The 23,317-nt window shown below is 38.2% G+C and overlaps 1 protein-coding gene across 5 annotated transcripts in view; it reads left to right on the plus strand.

Moving 5' to 3' along the window:
• Liprin-alpha (PTPRF interacting protein alpha) overlaps window positions 1–23,317 on the plus strand; it is a 202,353-nt gene that overhangs the window by 120,491 nt on the left and 58,545 nt on the right. For 3 of the 5 annotated variants that reach the window (XM_071658081.1, XM_071658080.1, XM_071658082.1), the window contains exons 17-18: window positions 5,075–5,158; window positions 13,525–13,829. In XM_071658081.1, the coding sequence (XP_071514182.1) occupies window positions 5,075–5,158; window positions 13,525–13,829 (389 nt within the window). The remainder of the gene's footprint in view (window positions 1–5,074; window positions 5,159–13,524; window positions 13,830–23,317) is intronic. The other 2 variants (XM_071658084.1, XM_071658085.1) reach the window with 2 other exon arrangements.

A 23,317-nucleotide genomic window follows, 5' to 3' on the forward strand; every position in this document is an offset into this window, starting at 1 on the left:
GTGTGGATGGTGGACTTTGTCTTGCCATTACAACTTGAAATCTCTCTTGGACACATTTTTTGCTACCATGTTTAGTTAATGGTAGAGGAATGATATCACATGGAAAAGAAATAGTAAAAATATTGCAAAACACAGGGACAGCAAGCAAAATTTGCATTCATTCTCTCAATAATATGGTGTAACTGAAGGATACAGTTATGTTTGGCTGCCATTGAAATCTGTACCATGTTGTTTTCCTTTTTTGCATTTGATAAAGGAATAAAAGAATTCTGTATATGAGGATTGTATAGAATTACTTGTGTGAGTATAAATCGCCAAACCAGATGACTGGGTGGTTGTTTAGAATACATTTAATCTTTAAATTGCATAACATGTAATAAGCTTAAACACAAGGATAGAAATGGCTCTCTACTTTTATTTTAACTGACTTGTTGCTTGTTTCTGATAGGTGTCCTTGTAACTTTCAGTTATGGAACAAGAACAGGAAAATTATGTTATTACTCAGGCACAAGGAAGCTGCAGACAGCTTCCTATCCCAGTCACCCATTTATTTCTGAATATATTTTTATTTTATGTGATGCGGATGTGGTGTGTTGGAGCCTGGGGTATTTCAGAATGGGCAAATGACCTGGCTGCAGTGTAGCTCAATTGTGTGATTTGCTAAGCATGGTTGTGTTTGTTTCTCCATGGCTGAAGCCTGAGTTAGTCATTAGGGAAGGTTAACCAGTTTAAATTGGTAGTTTACTTTGCAAATAAGGATATCTTATTGTTTCAATATTACAGACTGGTCTTGGCAAATGTTCACATAACATATCTGTGGCTTTATTCTAGAAGTAAGTCACTTGTGTCAAGAAGTTAATTTTCTTGCATGGAACAGCTTTTCAAGAGACTACTCATATCCTCTTTGGTTATGTTATGGCTTTTGAATATTGTAATTTTGTTGTGTTATCTGTGTATTAATGTGATTGGTAAATCATCTCATGGTATGATATTAGCATTATTCTTTCATCGATACACATCACACACTATTATATCTCTTATATTTTGTTGATTCTTTGTTTTCTGCTAATGACATAAGCCATAGAATTTTTTTTTCTATTGTGACGTCTTTAGTTTGCAGCTGGACACCCATTACATGGAAGCCAAACTATGAAAATAAAGTGACCACTTCTTCCTTATGCTACAGCCTTCTGAATTTCTCCCAACAGAATTTTAGTTGACTGTGACCAACCAGAAATATGCTGAGGTGCCTGTAGAAACTAAAAGTTACTTTTACCATGGTCATCATTGCCTCTACCAACTCTTCCATCTCCACTACTATCAACAGTATTATCACCACCATCTATTATGTACCACAGACATTACCATCACTCACCTTCACCACTTTGACTGCCACCGCTATCATCACTATGACCATTATTCACTTATGTCCCCATCATTGCCACCATCATTTACCCCACCATGACCATTATTACTAATGCTACCATAACCATCACATCTGCTCTCACTACCACCTTGCTGCCAATCACCACAACCACTGTGTCATGACTTCAGTGACAGTAGTTATCCTTTTCCCATAATTGATACCTAAATATGCATGGTACATACAGATACTACACTTACAAGTAAATGCAGCATTTTACTCAGTTTGGACACTCAGTCCTGGCGATGCTGTGGAGTTTCCTCTCTTACTTCGTTTATATTTTAGCATAAATGTAGAGTGGTTAGTTGCTCATTTACATCACCAGCTTCCTAAGTTATTACCTGTGTATCTGTGCAGTTATTGCATGTAGTTGTGTATGAGTGTGAGTGCTTCATTGTGTAAGTTGTAAAATATCATTTTACCCATGAGTCAACCCCAGCTAGGTTCCACTGGGAATTGATTATATATAATTAAGGATGTGCTGGTTCAACAATCAAGAGCCAGTACTCCAATGTATTAAAATGCCTTGAAGTGATTGAATGTAGCACCAGTGCTCATCACATGAGCTTGACATCACCCCCTCTGTCTTTACCCTATGGCAAGCTTGTGCTGCCTTCTTTAGTCCACTGATGCTTACCTCATGGCATCTTGTCCAGAATCTTGGAAGCCAGCCATGCTATTTATGTGTCTTTCTTGCATCTCTGCTTTTTACAAGTAGCCATCTCAAACCCATCAATTCCACCTACAGGCATCTTGTTTAAGATCTTTGCTGTTCAGCATTCATTTAAGAACATTTACTGTGTGTGGTGCACAGCTGATGAGCTCCTGTTCAGTGAGGCTACATTCAGTGCTGCTTCACTTGAATTTCCTCATTTTGATAGACTGATGTGAGTAACAGGTAACTCACAAATTTAGATTCATTCAGGATTACCCACAGGGAGACACTTATAACCATTAAGACTAAGCTAGCATTTTATACATTGTCTATCATAGCACTGCTAGTTAGGATTTCCATTCAGCCATGATGCTTTGACCTGACAGCATACCTGATGTGCTCATTTCCTTAATGTTCATTACTTGCTGAGGTTATTTTCAGCCAGAGACAGTGCAGTTAACTAACCAATCATCTTATAAAGTTATTTCCTATCTTGGTATTGTGATCATCATATATGCTGTGATACTATTTTTATGGGTATGCAGTCTGCTTGGGATGGGGGGCTAGGAGGTGTGTCAGTGGTTGGATGCTGATGGTACTGTGTTGATAGCAGATTCAAGTGAGAAATTGCAAAAGCTGGTGTTTGAGTTTGGGAGAGTGTGTGAAAGGATAAAGTTGACTAAAAGTGACAAGAGAGGTTATTTGGAGTATGTGTTTGAATGGAGAGAGCTTGGAGGAAGTGGAGGGTTTAGGTACCTGGGAGTGGATTTGGCAGTGAACAGAACCATGGGAGCAGAAGTGATCCAAAGGGGCAAAGGTCTTATGTGCATTGAGGAATTTGTGGAAAGAGATGACTGTCTTCATGGGCAATATGGTGTAATATGGATTTCGTGTGTGGACCTTAGACAAAAATGTAAAGGATGTGGTAAATGTGTTGAAAATGAAAAGTTGAGGACAGTAAGTGGTGTAAGGAGGGTTGGTCAGATAAGTCATGATAGTACCTTTTATGACAGTTCCCTGGTTTCTGGTTACTGAACTCTATTGCCAATCTTTATTCCCATAGATTTTGTTAAATTGTATAAGTTTTGACAGTTTTACCTTCTCTCAAGTCATGTCTCATCTCGTTTTTTTCTATTTACTTGTTTACCACATAATTAAGTTTAATCATTACATGATCACTTTTTCCCTGTGGTGTATCATGTATGATATTTTCAGTGTCCATGGTAGTCTGTGTGTGGATAAGAACTTTTGACGAGGTCAGATAGTCCCTCATTCTAATGTGTTTGCTGATATGCTGGCACAGGTTGTACCTCTTTAATTCAGCAACCTTGGGACCTGGCCATTGCTGGACCTCAGAAAATGCCAGAAAACAGAAATTAACCCCTAAGTCATACACAATTGATGATGCGATCTATGGTACTCATACAGAGTCTTTACAGAGTTTCCTTATCTAATTTTTTCAGTAACTCCAACTTTTCTAGCATAGATAATGATTTATGCTTATGTTTATTAGCACTAGCACCATCTTCTGCACCTTTTTTTTTCTGAGATGATATTCTGAAGGGCTAAATACAGCTGATTATAAGAAATTTACAGAACTGTTGATTAGCTCGGCTGCAGTGTAAACAGATTTTTGGCACCTTAGTACTGCTAACAGCACCACCCTAGTGGCAGATCCACAAACTAATATCTAGTGGTAGTAGATTCAAAACATGCCGTACCACAGAGCACCAGATTAGAGAGGTACAACCTGCATAGAAAATCATGCTGTTCACTTTCCAAGAAGGTGTGTCTCCAAAATTTTCACTTACCATGAGAGTCCAAACCCGACCAGTCTATCTCCATACATATAATCCCTCATTATCAATACCTCATCTTTTCTGAGAGGGCTTTATTTTACTGCTTCATGTACCATCCTGATTATTCCTTTGTTTTCATAGTATATTTGATTTGGATTGTTAGAACTGTTTGTAGGATTATGTCATTACCACCACTATGTACCTCTCTACTCTAGTTACCTTTCCCATTTTATATTGTCTGAATGGGCCAGTACTACTGTTTCCCGAAACTTAAGATAATCTTCTATAGGGAGAGCCAAATTTCCTCCTTTTTCTTCCCTTTTGCACCTTGCTATTATATACCCCTCTGGACAGAAAAGCTGGATATCATCTCTTTAGTAAGATTTATTTCCACAACTCCTCCAATATGAGGTGCATTTTCCCTTGTATGATCCATAAATTGCATCTCTTTACTAACCCGTCAGCATTTGCATACAGCACTTTCAGTCTACCATTACCATTTGTAAATTTTTCTGACCTAAAATTCCTGTGTGTGTGTGTGTGTGTGTGTGTGTGTGTGTGTGTGTGTGTGTGTGCGCGTGTACTTGTTTTTACCTGAGCTTATCAAACTGAAGGGGTAATTAATGTTGCCTAGCTATCTGAGCTTTGCATGATAACCCTAGATAGGGGTTTTGAATGCTAGTTTTAGAAGCAGCTGAGCACCCACATGGTTGGTCACTCAACTTAGATTCTGATTTGAGAAGTTCAGTGGCTGTTCACATTGAGAAGAGGTTTTCACTTTTTTGGGGAAGTTCTGCCTTCAATTCATTGTTGCTAAATATCAGTTTCAAGTCATGAATGCTAAGCTGCTTTTGCAGAGCATACATGCCAAGGTCAGAAATATTTTTTCCTCATGCAAAATAGATTTTTGGTTATTGTTTCATTAAGCTTAGTATGCTTGATTTATTTTCTAACTACAATGAACACAGTGGTATTTTTTTTCTAATAGGCTTATGTGTTAATTTTGCTATAGTTGTTATGTACATATAACTATCATATCTAATGTTTGGAAGGACATTGAGCTGTGTAATGAATATTATATAAATGCACTCACCCTTGAGTCATGAACCTCTCACAAGTCTTTCTTGCAATGCAAATATTCCTTGGGAGATGTGGCATCACTTCTTGGGATTTCTTATGGTGTTGGTGTTTTGATAGGCCCCGGCTGGCATGTCTCCTTCCCATATGTACCAGTACATGAATGACCGACGACTCTCGGGGGGATCTCTGCCCGGCTCCCAGGTAAATGACATGCCCCAGCCCACCCACAGTGCCCCAGTCTTTCAACCCTCTGTCAGGTCATGACCATCTCAGATTGGTGCCTTTCTCCTCCCACATTGCATATCTTGCACTGCAATCATACTATCAGTTTTTTAGGCTGAATTTAACTTTATTTGCTCATCTTGCACAGTGTAGTCTATGTCTCTTAAACTGCACTATTTCTCTTCATTTTCGTGTGAGGACTGCAGGTATTGCTCTACTAATGGCAGATTTTTATGAAATTCATTCATTGCATTTAACAGTTGTTGGAAAGCTTATGTACTTATATCATGCTGCATTGATCTTACTTCCTACATAAGAATTAGGAGTACAATGATAAATATACTACATATGTGTGTTTATAATTAAATGTATTGAACAGGGATACTTTCTTGCACATTGGTATTGCATTTTTGCTACTGACCTTATAAAATGTATTTGTATTGTTTTATCCATGAGATGTCAATTTAATTCATTTAATGAATATGATTTATCCCTGTCATATATTTAGTCAGACATATTTTTTCTTTATGTGTTTTAGATTATCATGATGAATTCATCTCAGTTTGTTTTTGATTTAACAAATACAGGTTTTTTTCTGCATTGGACATGGGAGCTACTGGACTTCTGCTTTGATCATGCCCAAGGGCTGTTGTAGACAAATATTTTTAAAATGGTAATTTAAACTTGAAAGAGGTTTGTAATGGTAACTTTATAGCCAACTTTTGGGTTGACCAGCTGTTAAACCATGCCTGTGCCAAACCTTCACATCTGCAGCATATGCCCTGCTGCTTATACCTAAAGTTACTGTGCAGAGATCAGCTGCACAAGGGTTACCTGTTGTGATGCCTCCGCTTTTTCCCATGCAGCAAAGCTTTGGAATTCTCATCCTTCTCACATCTTTTTCTCTTCTTACAACCCTGGCACTTGTAAGTCAGGTCTTCATGCATCCAAGGAGTTCAAATTTATATCAGTTTTATTTTTTCCCTCTTAACTCATTAATTTACCTTTCAGCTGACATATCTTTGATTGGAGCATACTTTTGCCTATGCCATATCAGCTACGTAAAGGAAGAAGAAATCCTAGTTATGGTTTAACACAACTCGGTAAACTGTGTGCACTTGACATGGATGCTGCCTGATTTTAAGTATCACTTTCCATTGTATTTGTGCATTACCAACACTTGTGAAGTTATGTTAGTTGATGATGATAAGTTGGTTGCATTCTACAACAAAATTATCCTTCCTAGTTCAAGGCTATTCAGAGCTGCACAGGAAGACCAGTAAGCAAGTCAGGCAAAATAACCTTTCCCTTTCTTATTCACATTTACTCTCAACTTTTTCCTTTCACACACTTTTCCAAACTCAGTCACCAACTTCTGCTGTTTCTCCCACATTTCAGCCTTATTTCTTTTAGAAAGTGTGATTCATATCCTTTGATGTTCTCTTTTAGAATGTTAATTTTCTGCTTCATAGGATATACCTTGTACCTTAATTGAAGATTCAGGTTCTTCCAGTTAGTTATAATTAGGGTGAAAAACTTCAAAGATTAATTGATTATGGAAATGGTCTTCTTATTTTAATGTTTGATTCATAGTAAGGAGAGGTTCCTAGTGCAAAAAGATGCAAGTATTTTCAATCCTTTAAATAAATCAGTCCATTATTTTCAAGACACAGGAGTTAAGTGCGTTGCTTTTACAGTATGTCAGACTTTTTGATACTTCATACTTGTTTTGTTCATATGTACATGGTGCTGGGACATTTGTTGACATAAAGTAAACCATTGCAAGACCCTAAGCTGAAGTGTTTGGCACAGGGGTGGCTTTGCTATGAGGTATTGTTTTGCTTTAAGTTAAATCTGACAGCTGGCTACATGATCAGTAATGAAATGTTTTCTTTGAAGTTCAATTTTGGATTATGGGTGTGTTTATAGGAATCTCTTATCTCATTAAGGCAGGAGTTCTGTTGCTCGTATCGTCACAATACAGAAAGTGACCTCTACCTTATTAGAGCTTTACTTTTGGTATATAAGAGTATATCATCATTTGTGTTTGGTACAGAATGGTATTTGATGGTACTGATAAACCTTAGTTATATGAAGTCTCACCAGTTTTGTAAGTTGTCTTTTAAATTCCTCATAATCTAAGGTAAGATTTGGCATGGAAATTTGCTTCTAGACAAATTAGAGCTTAGTTTTTCTGTGTAGATATAATTAGATTAGATAATTGCAAACACTTAACTCTTTATATCTCAAAAATGGTAAATTATTCCACTTATGTCTACAGGTAAATTTCTCTTAAAATCATTGCTTTTACAAGTGTGTTAATATTTCTTTAGGTCATACTGAATATTGAAGACCTCAGCTAACAAATGAAGCTTTTGTGTATCAATATCTATCTTTTACCATACTTTCAATGATGACCCTCATTCTTTTATTATGTATTCATAGCATACTGTGGAGGATTAAGATAGCTAAGATTGCATGGCGTTTTGATGTTAGGTCTTTCATGTGATTGCATTAAGAAATAAAAAGTAAGCATAATGTTAGGGGAATATTAGAATTGTGCTTTCTTACTTGATTGAGGAAGGCTTTTATAATGATTATAGATTTTTTCTTTTTTTCAGTTGTATTATGTTTCAAAAACTAGTTTCCCAGGGGTTTTATTCATATAGGCCCTCACTTTGGCTTTTAAAGCCTAACTTTGTATAGGCTTAATGGGTGAACAATATACTTGGTACACTGATAATATGCAGGTAATAGAAGACTGCTATTATTTTTTATTTCAAAAGATCTAAAGTTAAGGTCACTTTGGGGCCTCTCTCTTACCATTCGTCTATTATTTAATGTCCATCCACACTTTGGTTTCCAAATCTTAAATTTTGTGTAGACTTGGTGGATGAATGAAAATTTTGGTTCATGGATTGCATATGGATAGGTGAGTGCTTCTGTCGATGTTGAGGATAAAGGGTCTGAGTTTGTCACACTGAGCCCCGTTTGTCCATTATACCACGCTCTGATGTCTGTTGACACAGTAGTCCCTTCTGGATGAATTTTAGGAATCGTGGATGAACCTAACTTGGTATACAGATTTTCTGTGAGTGACATGATGCTGTTGATTTTTAGGTCATAGGTCATTATTCAGAGTTACAGGACCCACAGCATGACTTTGAATTACAATTGCAGCTTAGCTTCACTTAAACATTTGATTACTGAGCTGGATGTATAGAGACCCTAGTCCACTGTATAAATTCATTTATGATTATATCATAGCTCCTTAATTGATGAATAAAAACAAGGTTATTGTCATAAACATGGTATGAATATTGAAAGCACATCATTGATTTGGGTGTTAAGGTAACAAGATGGATCCTCATATTTGTGTCTGTGGTATACATTGTCTTCAGTGATAAACAAGCATTAAACTTGGGGTGTACACCTATTCCAGCATTAGGTATTTTACAACTGGTACATTGACACCAACCATGTTGCATTGCATAGCCCCTTCTTGAGTATTCAAAGGTGAAAAGACCATTGATTTCAAAGCAGGTGATCAAAGCTTGAAGACATGGAGTTATTTTTTTCATTTGTATCTCTTGTAAGTCAATAACAGATGGACACCAAAGTACCAGTTGACAACAGATAGACACCAAACCTGTAAGAGCTTTGAGAGTAGTGGAAGATTGCTTCTAAATTAACAGGGATAAAGTTAGAAGGCAAGACATTATAGGAAGAGCTTAACTTGGTTACAGATGGTAGATCAATACTAGACTTAGGTATATAGACTTCCAAAGAATATTGTGGATGAGGAAGGAGAAAATCCAAAACTTTTTCATAAATATATCATAAATTTAAGGAATTCAGGTGTAACAACTTGAAAGGATGATGTAAGGATATATGAGGAAATGAATTATCAATTCAAAAATGTTTTTACATTGGAAGACTTTGTGACTCTGATATGAATAAGATGAAATAAGGAGGATGTTTTAGAAAGCATTGAGGTATTTGAAAAGACTGACAGAATATTAAAAGAGTTTGACTAGTACAAAGCTCATGGTCCTGATGAGACTTCTCCATATGTTTTGAAGATGTGTGCAGATATTAATGACAAACCACTTGAATGTTCAAGATATTGCTGGAAATGATAAAGTGCTAATTTAATGGAATAGGGCAGTTGTCATACCTCTCAATAAGAAAGAAGACCAGGAGGAGTCATGAAGATATAGACCAGTTTCCCTGGCAAGTGGGATCTGTAAGGTACTGTAAAAGATAATCAGGAGGCAAAATGATGACTTTCTGCTGAGGAGAGACTACCAAGTGATAGGCAGCATAATTATTGTGAAAGGCCATATGCAACGAACCTCATCGATCTCTCTGTGAAGAGTGAGCTCTGTTGTAGACAAGAGAATGGTGAGTGGATTGCCTGTATCAACTGCCAGAAAGCATTTGGCCGTGTCACATAGGGAGCTGGTAAAAAAGGTTGGATCTTCTGGCAGGAGTAACAGGGAGGGTACTTAGAGGAACAAAAGATTACCTAAGTGGATTGGAACAAAGGATACATTAGGGGACCCTTTTCGAAATAGGATAAAGTCACTAGTGGTGTGCTGCATGGATATATACATTATTTATTTATTTAGTATACTTAATCACTGTCTCCTGCGTCAGTGATGGAGCGCCAGGAAACAGATGAAGAATGGCCCAACCACCCACATATGCATATATATACATAAACACCCATACACGTACATATACATACAGATACATTTCAATGTATACACATATACATACACAGACATATACATATATGCACATGTACATATTCATACTTGCTGCCTTCATCTATTCCTGTTGCCACCCTGCCACACATGAAATAGCATCCCCCTCTCCAGTGAGGTAGCACCAGGAAAAAACAAAAAAAGGCCACATTCATTCCCACTCAGTCTCTAGCTGTTATGTGTAATACACCGAAACCACAGCTCCCTTTCCACATCCAGGCCCACAGACCTTTCCATGGTTTACCCCAGACACTTCACATGCCCTGCTTCAATCCATTGACAGCCCATCGGCCCTGGTATGCCACATCATTCCAATTCACTCTAATCACTATCATTCATTGATAATTTTTTCCTAAGAGCAAAGCTATAAGAATTTGTAAAGTAACTAGCTGCACCAGTCATACCTAGTGCTGTCAAGATCAAGCAAGTGCTGGTAACACTGCCCCTGCATTTGCTAGAAAAGCTTTTTCCTGCTTCATCTTGGTCATTTGTTAATGCTGAGTCATTTTCCACATCCAATCAACGTAGTCAAATAATTCAGTTTCATCATCTGCCTGGTCCTTTAAGTCTAGCTATAAGCTACTCAGTTTCCCTCATAGAAAATTCAAGCAAACGTGGTCTCTGGCATTTTGGCTTGACATTGACTGACTGTGGGAAAAAATTATTGCATACTACCACCACAGACACCACCCAGGTTGTGCCTAAACTTGAAAATGAGGTGCGACACAGATAGATAGGTATAGGTATAGATACTCACTGCGTAAATATCCATCTGGAGGTGTGGCCTAGCTTGTGTAGATATTTGTAAGGAGACATTAAGGAGTTAGATTTAGTCACTGTAGAAGAGAGAAGATTAAAGGTTGACAAGATCACAGTCTTTCAAGTTTTTAAACTAGATGATGATGTAGACTGAGATCAGCTCTTAGTAGGATGTTGGGATAGAGCAACAAGATGATATATGAAGTACAGTAAGAAATTTGTTAAAAAAAATACATAGAGAAGGACATTGTTCTCAAAAAATCTTGTCTGCCCCCATATATTTGCAGAGGTGATATAAGGCCAAGGTTTATTATGAGTACAAGCATATGATGCTCTCAGTATGAAATCCTCTTACATCTGGGCCCTGAGACTAGTGTTTCTAATGGTGTGAGCTTTAGTGGTCCATCTCAGTATCCTTCAGGATGCTCTTTCTTTACTCCATCTGTTTGCCACATCATTTTGGGAATCTTGCTTTTGGGTGCTGTATTTCTTCCTTCTGTGCATCAAGATGGTTGGCTCTTACATTTCTGAGGAGGAGGAGGCCTGGAAGCAAGAAAATGTGGGCCCACATGAGATTTGTAGGTGCACTGGACACTCAGAATGCACAATCAGGGCTCATGCGGGCCCCCCCCCCCCCCCCCCCCAACACACACACACACACACACACACACACACACACACACACACACACACACACACACCATCATCCCACCACCTATCCCTGGTTACCTAAGGGATACTTCTAGATCTTCAGAAAATCTCCAAAGACAAGAGGTATTGAAGCAACCCCTCATTTCAGCTGCTGAACTCAAGAAAGCCTTCTAACACTTTTAGGAAACATCTTTCAAAGAACCACTCAATATAACCTGCAAAAGTACCTTCACATTCCATCCTGCAAGCTAGCATCCAAACCCCTGCTTACAAAGGAAATGAAATGCAAATTACTTATATTTACAAAGAGATACAAGGACTGGAGTGAGCATTAGTAGAGCAAGGCAGGGGAGAATGAGGAGGCTATAGGTTGCCAGCTGATATGACGCTTGTTTCACAGTAAAAATAGTGAAACACTCAGTGAGATGATCTGGGGATCCCTTAGTGGTACTTTAAGTATAGGAAAGTTATACCTCTTACCTTAAAGCACTACAATAAATGGAGAGCAGTACATTAAGGTGCTAGAGGGCCATCTGCTTCCTTTTCTTGAGGTATATGTGTGTGATCACATTATGCAGGTAGTGCCCCCTGCCTTGATGCTAGAAATGTTATAGATTTATCAAAAAATATTCAACTGCTGGTGTGACCTGGGATCTCCTCCCCAGACCTTAACCCATTTGTGAACTGCTTGAACCAGATGAAAGTCAAGCTTGCCTCCTACAATACTTCATAATTGCCTTGCCTCATTCATTAGACCAAGACCCTTTAGACCAAAAAATGTGGACTTCGGGTACTCAAGGAACATTGCCAGTTCCTTGCCTAGACATCTGCAGATGGTAATCAAGGCTAAGGGAGAGATGACAAAGTACTATCATGTAAGTGTGTCATCACCGAGGTTTTTTGCTGACTCAGTACTTTTATATTATAATAGTGAGGGATGAATGGAATAAACCAGATAAGGATTTGGTAAATGCAGACAGCATACAGATGTCTAAAAAAGGTTGTACAATGGCAGAGAATGTTCAAGGGGTAGCTACCTATCGCTGGGAGGCATCAGAATGTGTATGATATCAACTGGTGTAAGCAAGTCATCGCTGCCTGATGAAAGAACATGCTGTTGCACTTTTTTCTCTTGCATTACACCAGTGTAGTAATGTATATCTATGTTTCTGTGAGTACATATCACTCTATATTGGTATTTATTTTTAATTAAATTAAGGAACTTTTGCCTAATAAAAAACATGGAAATTCCATAGATTTTTCCTTTGCTGCAATGGCAGTGTAGCATTATCGTACTGCTCTCCCCAACATCTTGAGGGTAACTAATCTATAAAAGGGAAAATAGCGGATCTACCATATGTTAACACATGATGAGCAGCCATGAAGAGGAGTAATACTAATACCTATTTTCCAACATGTTATGTGGTGTCTTTGAAGGTGACAAACCATTTTTGTAATATACACAGTGTATGGAATAGTGAAAGGGAACAAACACATATCATCCACATTGAAAGAGGTAACTTCTCAACTCAGATCTTTCTAATACTGTATATAGTTACATTGGAGTTTTCTCTTAATATTGTACTGCAGAATTGCATTTTTTCCCCCCCCAAAAAAATGTCATAGAAAATACATTACTGTTTTCTTTATGTCCTTGGATGTGTATTTGGAGAATTGTTATACTTGAAAAACTTCAAATATGAAGTATTTGATGAAATGTATAATTAGTCATTTGTCATTTCATTCATTTTTTGTGAAAATTTCTTCATCAATAGTATTTGTGTAGCTATCATAGAGTAATAAAAGAAAGGTTCACACTTTTATAACATTTTATTAGTAGTACTATTGCCTTGGGGATTGCTTTAGATCATTATTGTTACTTTGCAGGAGATGTTAGATTTTATGAGAATGATTTATTTTTATGTATTATATACAGATAACCTTCGGATGTTAATATATTTCTAGATATATTACTTAATTCTGAGTTTCAGGTAGAGGTACAATGATTCTTTACTTTCAGACAAATTTTTATATTTTTAGCTGTTGTACATTATTTGAGGATACAGCATTTTTTTTTATTTATTTATACAATAATTTGGATGAGAGTTGTTTATCTAAGGTTAGTTTTGAGTTTGTAATTAAGAACGTGATTATATCTGGTTACAGGGTAATTTAGCCAACATGAATAGAGTTGATGGACGTGATGATAGCCAGGTCTCACTGGGGATGCGTGGTGAAGGTTCTCCACCAACTCCACGCTCTCTGCGGCTCACACCAGGCCCGGCAGTGGTCCCACCTACCAGTCTGGTACCTGGTAGCAATAACTTAGGAGGATTGGGAAGTGGACCACCATCCCAAATGGTCAACCTAGCTGCATCCTCAGAAGATTTGAGGAGGTACACTCATGTGCCTGACCACTCACCTGCCTCTGCTCTCACGCCTGCTCTCCAACACCACCCCTACTCACCAGGGTACTGTATATGCGGCACCAACACAACCAGGCTCCCCAGTATGCTCTGAAAGTCTTAGTCTGATGTCTTCTTTCCAGTACATAAACTAACCATAATAACAATACAGCACTGTTTGCTAGGGTACAATATACGGTATTGTTGATTCGTTTTCAGGTTGTAGCCAGACTAATACAATTTTTTCGTCACACACATGCACACTGTACAACAGTAAGCTACTTTTTGCTGGACTCCGGCACATACTCATTCTAAGAGTCCATAGCTGACTATTTTTATTTTTGCAAAACTAAATTTAATCATCAAAAACCTACATGGATGTTTATTTTTTGAGATGAAAGTTTGAGATGCAAGTTTTCATTTTGATTATGTTAGAAGATAACAAAAGCTTGGAACAGAAATTTGTTGTTTGAGCTCTAAGTATTATTGCTATGTGGCTGGGGAACAATAATTGATTCGTTAATAAAGTTAAGGTACTTGTTTTCAGTAGTCTTAACAAAAAGGGTTTTACTGTTTCAACTTGAGCTTAGGGGAATGACAAAATCATTGGAATGACATAGTGATGACCCTCATTAATTCCGGGCTTCTTGCACCTCTTGAAGATATTTACCATGTCCCAGTGTTTAAGGTGACTGCTTTACATGTAGATTGTAAAAGATCATGGCGAAGTTTACTATTGTCTTAGGTATCCAGTAATTTGCATGAACACAACCTTGAGTAGGATCTCTTTACTGTTTCAGTAGATTCATATTATGAAACTCATGATAATAGAAAACAAATATCAGTTGAAAATGGGTTATGCTGTTCTCTTGAGCAGTTTAATGATGCCTAGATAATCTTTAACCTATTGCATTAGATGTTAAGACATTTGATATTCAGTCATTTTTGAAAATATGCTCATAGTTTGTTTTGATCCAACACCGTATGGGGGTAGACAGTCCAAAGAATAGCAATTTTTCATCAGAAGTAATCAAAACTCATCAAGAATTGTTTACCTAAGAAATATTTTATGGAGAAGGCATATGATAGAGTTGATAGAGATGCTCTGTGGAAGGTATTAAGAATATATGGTGTGGGAGGAAAGTTGTTAGAAGCAGTGAAAAGTTTTTATCGAGGATGTAAGGCATGTGTACGTGTAGGAAGAGAGGAAAGTGATTGGTTCTCAGTGAATGTAGGTTTGCGGCAGGGGTGTGTGATGTCTCCATGGTTGTTTAATTTGTTTATGGATGGGGTTGTTAGGGAGGTAAATGCAAGAGTTTTGGAAAGAGGGGCAAGTATGAAGTCTGTTGGGGATGAGAGAGCTTGGGAAGTGAGTCAGTTGTTGTTCGCTGATGATACAGCGCTGGTGGCTGATTCATGTGAGAAACTGCAGAAGCTGGTGACTGAGTTTGGTAAAGTGTGTGGAAGAAGAAAGTTAAGAGTAAATGTGAATAAGAGCAAGGTTATTAGGTACAGTAGGGTTGAGGGTCAAGTCAATTGGGAGGTGAGTTTGAATGGAGAAAAACTGGAGGAAGTGAAGTGTTTTAGATATCTGGGAGTGGATCTGGCAGCGGATGGAACCATGGAATCGGAAGTGGATCATAGGGTGGGGGAGGGGGCGAAAATTCTGGGGGCCTTGAAGAATGTGTGGAAGTCGAGAACATTATCTCGGAAAGCAAAAATGGGTATGTTTGAAGGAATAGTGGTTCCAACAATGTTGTATGATTGCAAGGCGTGGGCTATGGATAGAGTTGTGCGCAGGAGGATGGATGTGCTGGAAATGAGATGTTTGAGGACAATGTGTGGTGTGAGGTGGTTTGATCGAGTGAGTAACGTACGGGTAAGAGAGATGTGTGGAAACAAAAAGAGCGTGGTTGAGAGAGCAGAAGAGGGTGTTTTGAAGTGGTTTGGGTACATGGAGAGAATGAGTGAGGAAAGATTGACCAAGAGGATATATGTGTCGGAGGTGGAGGGAATGAGGAGAAGAGGGAGACCAAATTGGAGGTGGAAAGATGGAGTGAAAAAGATTTTGAGTGATCGGGGCCTGAACATGCAGGAGGGTGAAAGGTGTGCAAGGAATAGAGTGAATTGGAGCGATGTGGTATACCGGGGTTGACGTGCTGTCAGTGGATTGAATCAAGGCATGTGAAGTGTCTGGGGTAAACCATGGAAAGCTGTGTAGGTATGTATATTTGCGTGTGTGGACGTATGTATATACATGTGTATGGGGGGGGGTTGGGCCATTTCTTTCGTCTGTTTCCTTGCGCTACCTCGCAAACGCGGGAGACAGCGACAAAGTATAATAAATAAAATAAAAATAAATAATTATAAATGTATTCATTTTATATGTTAAAGTATAAACTGGTGTAACAGACTTTCCTGCAGAAGCACTGTGAACAAGAAGCCATTTTTGATGAAGTTGTATCATTGTCTTCTAATGGAAAAGAGCACAACTTTGTTGAGGACCTTCTTACCCAGAAGGGGACCACCTTACTTGGTGTAGACAGTGGCTTCATATTAGCTGGAGCCTCTTAGGAAAGGGTTTAGGGTTACATAATGGTAATAACATAAAAGATAGTAATGTTCATGATACATTACTAATAATTATGATAACTCGTAGTAATGATAATAATAATGATGATAGTAATAACTGTAATGATAATTGTGATACCTAGTAATGATAATTATAATAACTTGGGATACAGGAGAAAATATACTGCCCACATATTCCTTGCATGTCATAAAGGCAACTAAGAGGGGCTGGAGCGAGTGGCTAGAAATGCTCCCATCCTGTATTACTTTCCAATTGAAGGAACATATTAAAGAACCAAATGAAGAATTTTCCCTCTAAGGCTTAGTCATATGCTCTTGACACTACATCACTCAAGCAGGAAATGGCGAGCATATATGAAAAAAAAGGAGGAAGAAGAAGAAAAAGAGTGTAGTTTAGAGAGCTAAAAAGATTGTGCTAAAGTAGTATAGACTGATGCAGAGAATGAGCATAAAGTGGATGACAAAGAGGGTATATTATTTGTCAGATGTGGATTTACCATGTAGGTAGTAGTTGGTAGGCAGCCAATGACTCATCTGGGGTATCAGGAGCGTTAGTGACATTTACTTAGTGAGCCAGCACTTTAGTTTTGTCAAGTTTCACTTCTCTGACCCAGGTAGCTGTCTTTTCTTTCTGCCTCACTAATATGTGGATTACTGGCATTCTGTCCACAACACAGTCTCTCCTTGTCATGTGTAACACTTGACTCGCACAGCTCATTCTTCATAACTAGATTTTCCTTTGTTGAGTATTATGCACTAACTCTGCCTTTTAATAAAATGGTAGGAGCAATAGATAGAAGTAGTAGGTAGGAACATTTAGGCGGATTATTTGGTAGAAACAGGTAGAAGTAGTAGGTAGGAGCATTAGATAGAAGTATTCATTAGGAACATTAGGTTGGAGCCTCTGCAAACATTGCACTAGACTTGCCTCTGTCTGTTGCTTGCTAAGGGTGAGGCACTGAAGGCTAAGAAACGGCACTCGAGTTGTTTAGTTATGGAGACGCTGTTGCCATGGCCATCCCTCTGAGGGAGTTCCAGTTGGAACAGGCATCAGAGATATAGACTGATTCAAGGCTTATAAACTGTTAGAATGGATGTGACTGAATGTGGCCTTTTTTCTTAGTTGTTCCTAGTACTACCTAGCTAATGTGGCAAACGATGAACAAGTATGAAAAAAATTTGATATACTAAATAATCTTTTCCTTTGACGTTGAAATGTCTGGATCTTTCAAAGTATTTTTCACCTAAGATGCATTTTTTGATGATCTCATGGCAGTACATTGTTTTGATTCATATGATACCAATTGACAAAATATTTCTATTGCCAACTTGCTTGTAAACAAGAGAATGCTTGTTGCATGCCATGATATGTATATGATACCTTTTTCCCTAATGTTTATGCTTCTGAAGAACTTGTCATGTCGGTATGTCAACAAGGAATGCTGAAGATACTCAGGGAGTACAGGATATTAAGGCCATCACTTGTGATTTCAGATTAGAGGTGCTTAGAATTATTGATTAAGGAAAGAAACTCATAGCCATAGAAAATTACAGAGAAAGGATGTCTTACACCACAATTAGTCTTTTGATATGGATAAGACTGGCATATTTTGGAAAAGAAGGCAAGCTAGGACATTGATTGATTAAGTAGTAATTATGGTTGCAGTACTTATTATACAAAAGTTATATAGTGTTGTTTCATGAACTGAGATGTTTTGAGTTATATCTTATTATTATTATGATTGTTATTATTAATGTTTATATTTATTTATTATACTTTATTGCTGTTTCTCATGTCAGCGAGGCAGCGCCAGGAAACAGACAAAGAATGGCCCATCCACTCTTGTACACATATATATATGCTAGTATTATCATTATTATTATTATTATTATTATTATAATTATTATTATTATTATTATTATTATTATTATTATTATTATTATCATTATTATTATGGTTACTAGTTAATCCTTTTGCATATTTAAGGGAAGCATGTTGTACTATATGCCGTGAATTTTAAAGTAAGGAACACTGATATATGCCATTTACTGCTCTGAGCATTATCCATCTATTTGAGAATCTTACCCTATTTCTGAGCTTCATCATGACAGGAATGATCATGTCAGAGTTAATCACACCAAGTGACACCACACAAGTTTTGATGTGAACAGAAACACCAGCAGTGATGTCAATAGCAAATATCATAACATTAAAATTACAGCAAATATGATTGTGTAGAGGAAGGGGAGCCTGTTTGTGCTTTGGAGAAGTTGACCCACCTATTTTCTGATGTCACTTTGTAGTACAAAATTTCTGACTCATATATTTGGTTATTTGTTGATATTTGTAAATTATTTTAACCTGCTTGATTCTATTTGTGAAAGTGGGGCCAACATCTCTCTCCTATAAGCAACTAATATTCATTTTAGCTTTGCAGCAACTTCAACTATTTCCAGTAAAAATGATCTGACTTTTTTATTCTTTTGGTGAATGATTAACTGATGGTACTATAGCTTGACTAGGAAGCTTATAGTCCTTTGCTTGAAGAATCTTTTCTTTATATGTTTTAACTTTCTTGCTTACAACACCACAGTTGCAATGCCTGTTGCTGCTTCACTGCTTTCTGTGTGTCATATATATATATATATATATATATATATATATATATATATATATATATATATATATATATATATATATATATATGGAGAAACTTCATAACCAACTCAATGTTTTGTTTTAAAGTGCAACAAAGTGTATGTACGATTAGGAATGCAAAATGAAAGTTGAGAATGAGATTGAAAGATTTAAGATGAATATCCCATATTATGTATTTTGATGGTTTGATTGCTGCCCATGATCTGACTGATGACAAGAGCTTGCAGAACAGGATCAAGCTGGTCAACAAATAAGCTATGATTGTAAGAAAAGGAGCTTATCTTTGTCAGACAGCAAGGGACCATATTCTTGTAGCTTATGCAGCCCAGCTAAAACCTCATCAGTCATTACATGTTTGGCAATGGCAGGTTCTGGTTTTCATAGAAACTCTTAAAAGTTTTGCAGTACCACTAATTCCAGTTTGAAATGTGTTGTTTTGCACTTGAGACAATTGAGAATTAGGGTACTGGCTTGACTGTTGACACATAAGGGCTTGTCCTTGCATTAGATGTGAAAAAAGAAAGCTTTCCCTTCATATTTTTAATTTATGGTATTTTTGTACTTATCATACATTTTGTAATGATATTTATTTATATTTATTATACTTGATTGCTGTGTCCTGCGTCAGCGAGGTAGCGCCAAGAAACAGATAAAGAATGGCCCATCCACTCATATACACACATATATATATGTACATAAACACCCACACATGCACATATACATATCAGGATATGCATATATATATTTTTTTTTATTATTATACTCCGTTGCTGTCTCCTGCGCTAGCAAGGTAGCACAAGGAAACAGACGAAAGGATGGCCCAACCCACCCACATACACATGTATATACATACACATCCAAACACGCACATATACATACCTATACATCTCAACGAATACATATATATATACACACACAGACATATACATATATACAAATGTACGTAATTCATACTGTCTGCCTTGCCCCTATTCATTCCCATCGCCACCTCGCCACACATGGAATACCATCCCCCTCCCCCCTCATGTGTGCGAGGTAGCACTAGGAAAAGACAACAAAGGCCCCATTCGTTCACACTCAGTCTCCAGCTGTCACGCAATGGAACCATGGAAGCGGAAGTGAATCATAGGGTGGGGGAGGGGGCGAAAATCCTGGGAGCCTTGAAGAATGTGTGGAAGTCGAGAACATTATCTCGGAAAGCAAAAATGGGTATGTTTGAAGGAATAGTGGTTCCAAAAATGTTGTATGGTTGCGAGGCGTGGGCTATGGATAGAGTTGTGCGCAGGAGGGTGGATGTGCTGGAAATGAGATGTTTGAGGACAATGTGTGGTGTGAGGTGGTTTGATCGAGTAAGTAATGTAAGGGTAAGAGAGATGTATGGAAATAAAAAGAGCGTGGTTGAGAGAGCAGAAGAGGGTGTTTTGAAATGGTTTGGGCACATGGAGAGAATGAGTGAGGAAAGATTGACCCAGAGGATATATGTGTCGGAGGTGGAGGGAACGAGGAGAAGTGGGAGACCAAATTGGAGGTGGAAAGATGGAGTGAAAAAGATTTTGAGTGATCGGGGCCTGAACATGCAGGAGGGTGAAAGGCGGGCAAGGAATAGAGTGAATTGGATCGATGTGGTATACCGGGGTTGGTAAAGTGTGTGAAAGAAGAAAGTTAAGAGTAAATGTGAATAAGAGCAAGGTTATTAGGTACAGTAGGGTTGAGGGTCAAGTCAATTGGGAGGTAAGTTTGAATGGAGAAAAACTGGAGGAAGTAAAGTGTTTTAGATATCTGGGAGTGGATCTGGCAGCGGATGGAACCATGGAAGCAGAAGTGGATCATAGGGTGGGGGAGGGGGCGAAAATCCTGGGAGCCTTGAAGAATGTGTGGAAGTCGAGAACATTATCTCGGAAAGCAAAAATGGGTATGTTTGAAGGAATAGTGGTTCCAACAATGTTGTATGGTTGCGAGGCGTGGGCTATGGATAGAGTTGTGCGCAGGAGGATGGATGTGCTGGAAATGAGATGTTTGAGGACAATGTGTGGTGTGAGGTGGTTTGATCGAGTAAGTAATGTAAGGGTAAGAGAGATGTGTGGAAACAAAAAGAGCGTGGTTGAGAGAGCAGAAGAGGGTGTTTTGAAATGGTTTGGGCACATGGAGAGAATGAGTGAGGAAAGATTGACCAAGAGGATATATGTGTCAGAGGTGGAGGGAACGAGGAGAAGTGGGAGACCAAATTAAAGGTGGAAAGATGGAGTGAAAAAGATTTTGAGTGATCGGGGCCTGAACTTGCAGGAGGGTGAAAGGAGGGCAAGGAATAGAGTGAATTGGATCGATGTGGTATACCGGGGTTGACGTGCTGTCAGTGGATTGAATCAGGGCATGTGAAGCATCTGGGGTAAACCATGGAAAGCTGTGTAGGTATGTATATTTGCGTGTGTGGACGTATGTATATACATGTGTATGGGGGTGGGTTGGGCCATTTCTTTCGTCTGTTTCCTTGCGCTACCTCGCAAACGCGGGAGACAGCGGCAAAAAAAAAAAAAAAAAAAAAAAAAAAAACATATATATATATACATGTACCTATTCATACTTGCTTGCCTTCATTCACTTCTGGCACTACCCTGCCCCTGAGGAAACAGCATTGCCACCCCCCTGCAATATTTTTTTTTATTTTTATCCCAACAGTTGGCAAAATACATTTCGGTTCATATCCCATGCATCAGCAGTCGGCTTGTAAACAAACAGTCATGATCAAATGCTTGTTTAGAAAATTTTTTGAGAATGTAGGTTACACACCCAAGCAAGTGTTTGGTGTGGATCAGACTAGCTTCTTTTGGAAAATTTTGGCAGCTAAGAAATTCAGTTGCAGGGAAAAGACGACTACCCCAGGGTTTAAGGCTGGTTAAGATCACTTGATACTCCATACCAAGAAGAAATGCTGTGGGAGATTTTAAGCGCTTAAGCCCCTTTTGTTGTTTCTCTCAGAAAATCTCAGGGCTATGTAAATTGTGCATTACCTGTATTAGGTAGGAGGATTAGATAGAAGTAGTCATTAGGAACATTAGGTAGGAGCCTCTACAAACACTGAACTAGACTTGCCATCTGCCAGTATCCTGTTAAGGGTGAGGCACTGAAGGCTTAAGAAGTGGCACTGGAGTTCTTTAGTTATGGAGACTCTTTTGCCATGGCCACCCCTTTGAGGGAGTTTTAGTTGGAATAGGTGTCAGAGATATAGATAGATAAATAAACCTGTAATTTTGCAAAAATTGCTGAATTAGATAATTGGGCCTTAGAGATATTGTAGCAGTTTGAAAAGGAGTTTGTAATGGTATAGAGATGGATGATGTTCAGAGTGTAGGCAAGAAAGTGTGATTTGAATATGCCTGGGGAGTTAAGAATCAGATGGATGCATGTATGGTGGGATAGTGTTAAAGATTGTTGGAAGGTTTTTTAGAGCTCTTCAGATCATTTCTGTGTATATAGGTTCTTTACTGGAGGGAGAAGAATGTATAGAATGGCGTATGTGAGGGAGGCATGTAAGGACTGATAGATTGAGATTTTTGCTGTGGCCACCTTTAGATTGGAGTTCCTTGAAGGAATGGGTATCAGAAATATAAACAGATAGATAGATATGTTGTGTCACAATTGTGTTTGTTGGGGTTGGTGGATCTTTGAGTACAGGCTATTGCTGTGTAAAGCTGTGTTGAGCTTTTGATTTTTTTTGGTGATTGATGGTTAATGAAAAAGTGGTTTGGATGGGAAGGGTCTAGTTCAGGTGCTGTGAGTTTGTGGCACTAGGCAGCCTGTGATTGTTTTAAGTGCTCTGTTTTGAGTTGTTTGCCAATTTTTTATATATGCCTTTGACAGGGTGGTTGACCAGAGGCATGATTAAGATTGGAGTGGATGAATTATTTGCAGAGGGTGCCAAGTGATTAATTTTCTTGTCCAACTCTAGTAGCAGTAAGTTGAGGACATTTAGATTTTGTAGCTTTTGTGTTGGATGTTTATTTCATGGAGGTGAATGTTTTGTGTCATGCCCAGAATAAGTGGAATTTTATTCAGTGGGAGCGATTGCCCCTTCAAGATGACATGAGGTTGCATGTTCGACTATTTTTTCTGGAATTAAAAGGATGATGCAAAACTTCTGTAGAGATGCAGACGTGTTCTTAATGAGCACTGTTCCAATTGTGCAGTGAAGCATTGCATGTGTGTTGTTGCTTGTATATTGTCAGGGTGCTGTGATGCAGTTGTAAGGTCCTCTGCATATAAGAGGACTTTCACTCTCAGTAGGCGATGAAAAGTCATGTAGGAA

Source organism: Panulirus ornatus, chromosome 65, assembly GCF_036320965.1.
Source record: "Panulirus ornatus isolate Po-2019 chromosome 65, ASM3632096v1, whole genome shotgun sequence".
In the NCBI taxonomy this organism is placed as follows: Eukaryota; Metazoa; Arthropoda; class Malacostraca; order Decapoda; family Palinuridae; genus Panulirus; species Panulirus ornatus.